Source organism: Panthera pardus, unplaced genomic scaffold, assembly GCF_024362965.1.
Source record: "Panthera pardus isolate Hobbes unplaced genomic scaffold, ASM2436296v1 HiC_scaffold_13, whole genome shotgun sequence".
Taxonomy (NCBI): domain Eukaryota; kingdom Metazoa; phylum Chordata; class Mammalia; order Carnivora; family Felidae; genus Panthera; species Panthera pardus.
Window position 1 is genome coordinate 102,831,804 of NW_026526688.1, and position 7,080 is coordinate 102,838,883.

The following is a 7,080-nucleotide window of genomic DNA, read 5'->3' on the forward strand; positions in this document are numbered from 1 at the left end:
GAGTGTGTGTGAGCATGCATAAAGCCTGAATTTCTCACCTGGATGAAATAAAACACCACCAACTTTACCATTTCGACCCACTGAGGTTCTCTTTGCTTTGCTGTCAATGGGCTCTCTCTCAGGAGTGATGTATTTGACAATTTTCATGGGATGGAAGCAAAGAGGTGCCTAAATTAAAATTGTCATCATCACTTCTGCCTCTTCACTGTATGAAAAATGTAAATCCACAACATCCCAACACCTGTCAAAATACCTTTCTTCTAATGCCAGAATAAAAATATGTTTGATATAGGGAAAACACAAAACCCTATCATGGATTTATGGTGTCTTGATTACGGTGGCTTCACTGACATCAGTAGTTCAAACCACCTCCTTTTTTAGTGCCTCATAGTAAGAGTAGGACTGAGTGAGACATCTGACTTATGTAGATGGGGAGAAGAGAGATAGAAGCGAGCTGGGAGTGCAGGGCCAGCACAACACTCAATCTCAGGCTTCCCCTAGGCAGTGGAATTTTAGAGAACTGTGTGGTTGCAAAGAGACAATCGGAAATTGATTCCCATAAAACCATGTGCCTGTGCACTCAGAAAGTCTTTGCTTGTTCCCAAGGCAACATGCACCCCCTTGGAGACTATCAGTCTAGCTTTGTGTTTTAAGATGTGCCAATATGTTGCCCCCATGGTCGTCGGCATTTGTGGGCTCTGCCTACATGGGGTCAGCATGAATTTCACCTTAATATCCCGTTCCCAGGGAGTTTGGATCTTGAAATTATTATTCAGTAAGTGTTTTCATCCCTTGTTGCATTTGTAAATAACACCTAGATCAGAACTTGAATTTTCTTGCCTTTGATAAGTATACCAGAAAGCTTTTTCCCCCATTCAATTGACTAAAGATTGGCAATAAAATTTTCAGGAATGGAGGCAGAAATATGTCTAGGACCTAGGGATTCTTCATCTGGAAATCTCTGAAGTGACTCAAATGGCAATAGTTTTGATAAATTTTCTAACTTTTATTCTTATTATCCAGATAAATGACTTTGCTTAGTTTGTCCCTTCTTAGCATTTGCTACTGTTATTAATATTGTTTTTAATAATATTCTGAACCCAACCATCTGTCAGAAATAGTATTAACAAAGAGACATTGCATTTCTGTAAAATATCTACCTCAAAGGCTGATAGCTGAGTCAAAAGCTGATAGACAATAGTTTGAATCCCAATTTCTTATTCATCTCAAATCTTAAAGCTATCAGCTGTCTTTCTAAAATCTTTGCAAGCAACCTGATCATTGCAATCTGAAATAGCAGTAACAAAATGCAATCTTTCAGTACTGTGAACTGAAAGATAGCTGATACTTTGCCAAAATCTGTCTCTTCAACAATTGAGGAAGCAAAATAATGGAACATTAAACTAGCTGGTGTGCAATTACAAGATGTTTTCTTTTTTTCATATGTACCTTGATTGATGTAGTGTATTCTTCCTCTGAAAAGTAATAATCCTCATCTGGACAGTATGCATACATACTTTGGTCAAAGAGTATAGCTCTTTCATCGAATTGAAAAAATTCTGACTACAGTGTAAAAAAAAGTTGAGAAACATTAAAAAAATAGCTTATTGACCTCAATTCCATTTAAAATAGAAAGGAAGTATAGAACTGTTAAGAATGTAAGAAATGATGTGGAGAAAATGACACCTTACAACAAATGAACAATCAAAATCGTATCTAATTTGCAATATGGATCCACAGTAAATACAGGAGGGTTTGAAAACTGCAGCATTATAGCAGTACGTGGCTGTTTTCTGTTCTGTTGATGCTGACTCTGCCTCCTCTAACTGATTTGCTTTTATGTTAAAGATTAAGTATGACTTCTTGTATGAAAAGGAGCATGTCTGCTGTCTGGAAGAGTGGGCCAGCCCTGCGCACCAGAAAATCTATACGACGTTCATCCTTGTCATCCTGTTCCTCCTGCCTCTTATGCTGATGCTTATCTTGTACACTAAAATTGGTTATGAACTTTGGATAAAGAAAAGAGTGGGGGACTGCTCAGTGTTTCGAACTATTCACGGAAAAGAAATGTCAAAAATAGCCAGGTCTGTTTAATGAAGCAGTCGCCTCCGTTTAAAATACTTTTAATTAGTTGTGCTTGAGGGGGAAGTTGCTAGAGCTCTCCCAATTCTTGGGAACTTTAGCCCAAGTGCCATTTGTAATTCATGTTCAGAGAATGGGCTGACGTTCAACTTTGGAGATTTTAGGAATAGCAGGTATTTAGACAATTTGGAAAACTGTTGAATTTTCATCTATATGTCAAGATGACATGCTAGGAAGAGCTGTGGTGTTCTCCTCTCTACCACACGGCAGTTACGTGGTGCAGATAAGTATCCTTACACCTAAGGCTTCCGCTTTCCTCACGTGTGACAGGGAGAATAATAAATATCCATCCTCAGATGATGCTGAAATACATGAAATCTGTATGAAAATTCTTTGGTGACCAGAGTATGCTATTTACCTTATAATTATTATCTATACTATCATAATAAGGGCTTTCTTTTCTGATTATATTCATTAATAAAAATTTTAAAACACAATTTACTGATATAGTACTTGTATTCCATATCATTTATTTTATAATCTACATGGAACAGCTATTAAAAACAAAAACAAAAATCTTAGAAGTTTAATGGTTAGATGAAATTCTATCATTTCTTCAAGTGTGCAGCGACCTCTAGCGTCCAGTTTGTATGAAGAAATCCTCCCTGTCAGTGTCCAGGGCTGGATCTTCAGCTCTTTGGGACTTATTGCTGATTTCACTCTCCACTTCACTTCCTCAGAAGAGTGTTCTTCAACATAAAAATGAATAAGAGCTTAAACACTTGACTTTAGCTGCCTAACTTTAAGTCCAAACTAGCCCTTACAGTTTAAATCCCTTATTAGTCATCTGACTTTGCAAGTTACTCAACCTTCTCCGTGCCTCAGTTTCTGCATCTGTCAAATGGCTTACTGAGAAGATTAATGACATAACCCATGCCAAGCATCTAGCAGAGTGTTAGATCTATAATGAGCATCCTTCATAATGATGTTTATAAGATGAGAGATTTGGGAATGAGGGCAATAGCAATGGGAAGAGATGATAAACAGCCCACAATTAACCTATCATGAACTTTATTAATATTTGAAAAGTTATGGTTGAGAGATTTAGGCTCAAACTTTATTTAATAGCTTTGATATCAATTTGACAAATTTGCCAAGGAGAAGTTAACTGATGCGATGTGTCCTTGTGGGTCCAGGAAGAAGAAGCGAGCTGTCATTATGATGGTGACAGTGGTGGCTCTCTTTGCTCTATGCTGGGCACCTTTCCACATCGTGCACATGATGACTGAATACAGTGAGTGCTTTTCATTCTCATTTGTTAGAAGTTCTAGTTCATATCTTGCTAGACTAGACCATGAATCGTTGAAGAATTTGTTGCTATTCCCTTGGGTAATCAAATATCAAACATTTAATGGATTTCTCTCGTATTTTCAAGATTACCAGATCATTACATGGTAGGTTAATTATGTACAATTTTGAACAAAACTTTAATAATCGCAGAAGGGACAGAAACATTTTTGAGAGTCTTTTTTCATGCTCTGTCCCCTGTTCTCCCTAAACCATTCAAACATGGAGGAGGTGTGACGGCCTATGAGCATTGTCTGTTTAGATCTAGAATCCTGACTTGAACCACATGAATTTGATAACACCTAGGATTTCAGCCAGACCCCCGGTGTATTACCTGTGATAATCTGAGACTTAACATGATTCACAGATACAGATTGTATTTCTATAACACAAGTGAACGTTTGAATGGTAACTGCTGCTTCCCAGTTTACATGACATTTGGAATTAAGTCGAAATGCGGTAAGTTCCTTAATATGAGCTGGGCACCAGGCTAAGCTTGTAAGCCAAGATTCTCTAAGAATGGGAACTCATCACAGAGCTCATTTTTCTTCAGACATCTGAAGACATTTTCTTCAGACAAATTTGGCTCTTCCCAAAATTGCCTTGAGTATTTTTCACACCTTTAACCACTTGTACAAGTGTAAGTGTTTGGTAAAGATATATGATAAACAGAAATTTTATTTTATGCTCGTGAAAACATAATACATTGTAGACTATTACTTTTTATTTCAGGCAATTTTGAAAAGGAATATGATGATGTCACAATCAAGATGATTTTTGCTATCGTGCAAATAATTGGATTTTCCAATTCCATCTGTAATCCCATTGTTTATGCATTTATGAACGAAAACTTCAAAAAAAATTTTTTGTCTGCAGTTTGTTATTGCATAGTAAAAGAAACCTTATCTCCAGCACGAAGGCATGGAAATTCAGGAATTACAATGATGCAGAAGAAAGCAGTGTTTTCCCAGAGAGAGAACCCAGTGGAGGAGACAAAAGGAGAAGCATTCAGTGATGGCAACATTGAAGTCAAATTGTGTGAACAATCAGAGGAGAAAAAATACATCAAATGACATCTTGCCCTGTTCAATTCTGAACTTTCTGAAAATTCTGCTTTAGGTGGTGGCCGCTAATTATAACAATGTCTGCATAATTAGGACTGTTTGTAGCTTAATTGGAAGAGAAAATTATTTTGAGCAAAGGTGGAAGACATTTTTTTTTTATTCTCAGAATGAGGAAAAGAAGGAAAAAAATCATTTTCTTCATAAAAATATAACATTATACATGAAAAGGCAATTTTGAAAAATTAGTAAACTATCCTTGTAGATTATTAAAAAAAAAAAACTTGTATAGAAATAAATGTTTTTGCCTGGTAATTTTTCCCCTAATGCAGTCAATGTAATGTGACTTTCTATGTATTGCTAAATGAGCTGAGGAAATAACTTAAAAATTATGCCTTCTTTTTTGAGTAAGTTAATGGTTGAACACAGTAATGTAATTTTCAGTGCTGTTGAAGCTTGGTAATACAGTCTCTTACAAATGAAGTCTGTCCAATAATCATCAAGTCAAAGAAGATGGCAAAGCCGCAAAATGACCAATGAATGTGATTCAGAGGCAGATGCCCGGGTGTGAGCTTCTTCTAGCCCTACCAGCTACCACTGCTGTGATGACTGGCAAGCCACTGAACCTCTTTAAGCCTCTGTTTCTTCCTGTGTATACTGGTGAGGTACCTCTTCTGCTTCACAGGGTCACTGCCAGAAGAAAACGAGATGTGAGCAGGAAAGCCCTTTGTACTGTACAGCACCTTCAGGTTCTGAAGCATCTTCGCAGCCCCCATGTTCCAGGCCTCACCTTTCTGCTCCCTTTTGCTTCCTGAGAGTTGCCCTCAACCCTGCCAGCTTTCCACCCATGCCTGTTTTGTAGCTGGTTTCTCTAATCAAAAGAAGGATGTTTCTGGGATCCTCATTTATAGGCTGGCTGTAATATATGTAAGCCAGTCTATCTCAAATATTTATATTTTTAAATCCCTTACTTTAGTAGTGGGATGAATGACTCGTTCTTATATAAAAGGACTTTTAGATGTAGTTAGCAGATGAGAGCATTAACTCCAAGCCCATGATTTTACTGTGCCCAAGACTGACCCCCGAGAGAGCAAGGCTAGGAAGAATGGAGTTCCCCACTCATATTCCTTACCTTACTTCAATCTCCCTTAATCATAACCTCCCTTCTTTCCAGTCTTCTCCTCTTACCCTCAAATATCATGGAACCAGTGACCATATCCCAGTGCCCTGTCACTTCCCCTTTAACAACTGTGATTCCCAAAGTCCATTCACAGCCTCTTGGCTAAAGTGTTTCTTTTGCCTCCAGTTTTGCAGCACTTATTCTTTCTACCAGGAAATAGAGAAAGGAAGAGAAGCTCAAGAATTATCAGAGTATTATTTCACTTGTAAAGCTTTAAGGTTTGGGAACCAGAGAACTCAGGCTATTCGGATCTTTCAAAACGTAGACATTTGACTTTTTAGGTATGTCAGGATAAAATGGATACAGCAACACAACTGAAACAGTGTGTGGTATTAAGAAAAAATGGCAATATGACACAGAAAATTAACAAAGTCAAGAGAAGACAACTGATGATTTGGTTTGTGTTGAAATGGACTTACTATGGATTATGTGTGTGTGCCATTCTCCTGTTATGACTAGCTATCTTGTAGCAAAACAGTAATTATCATTAAATCATTAAACCATTAAAAATGAATCATATTCACTGATTTTGGTTATCCTTATTTAATCAGCAGATATCCATATAACTCTCCTAAATTTGATGTACATATGTTCCAAATATAACTTACTGAAGATGGGATCAATCAACACTATTACTGACCATTTAATTATTAAGGTTGGAGATTTTTAAAATTCCTAAACATTGCAGAGATTGATCAAAAAACATCTGGCTGCACCTGGGTGGCTCAATCTGTTAAGCATCCAACTCTTGGTTTCGGCTCAGGTCATGATATCGCAGCTTGTGAGTTCTAGCTCTGGGTCAGGCTTTGCCCTGGAGACTGCTTAGGATTCTCTCTCTCCCTCTGTCTCTCTCTGCCCCTCCACTGCTCTCTCTGTCTCTCCAAATAAATAAGTAAACCTTAAAAAAATAAAAAATAAAAACATATAGATATTAAACAATTTAAATAATTACTGTAAAATGTCCAGACACCTGTGAAAGATTTTTTACCCCTCACATTGCATTCATGCCATTTCAGAAATAAAAATAGAGCAGTTTTGTTTTTGGTCCTTTAAACATGTAATCTTTTTATTCTGTTATAAGAGTTTGGAAGAGAAAACTGGTTCAATCCATTATTGGGAAACTATTATAATTAGTCAAAGAAGCTCCAGTCTGGACACTGAGCACTGATGATAGTGTAACACAGCTTATGAGCCCATACAGAGTTCACCTTGGCTTTGCAAAAGGAGCCCTGGTTCTGAGCTTTCTTCTGGTTTCCTCTGACTTCCCTGCCCCCTGAGTCTCTTAGGCCTTTTGTCCTCCACCCAGGCATCTGCTTTCTCCCCTTTTTTTTTCTTTGCCCTAGGCTGTCACTCATTTTATTCCATCTGATTTCCCCTGAATTTGTGCTTACAGTGAGAATTGAAAAAGTC

The 7,080-nt window shown here is 37.4% G+C and overlaps 1 protein-coding gene across 2 annotated transcripts in view; it reads left to right on the plus strand.

Moving 5' to 3' along the window:
• The window catches only part of QRFPR (pyroglutamylated RFamide peptide receptor), a 47,073-nt gene extending 40,876 nt beyond the window's left edge, over nucleotides 1-6,197 (plus strand). For both annotated transcript variants that reach the window (XM_019418812.2, XM_019418820.2), the window contains exons 4-6: nucleotides 1,849-2,084; nucleotides 3,279-3,376; nucleotides 4,162-6,197. In XM_019418812.2, coding sequence (XP_019274357.1) covers nucleotides 1,849-2,084; nucleotides 3,279-3,376; nucleotides 4,162-4,502 — 675 coding nt within the window. In that variant the 3' untranslated portion in view covers nucleotides 4,503-6,197. The remainder of the gene's footprint in view (nucleotides 1-1,848; nucleotides 2,085-3,278; nucleotides 3,377-4,161) is intronic.
• Nucleotides 6,198-7,080: the final 883 nt, after the last annotated feature.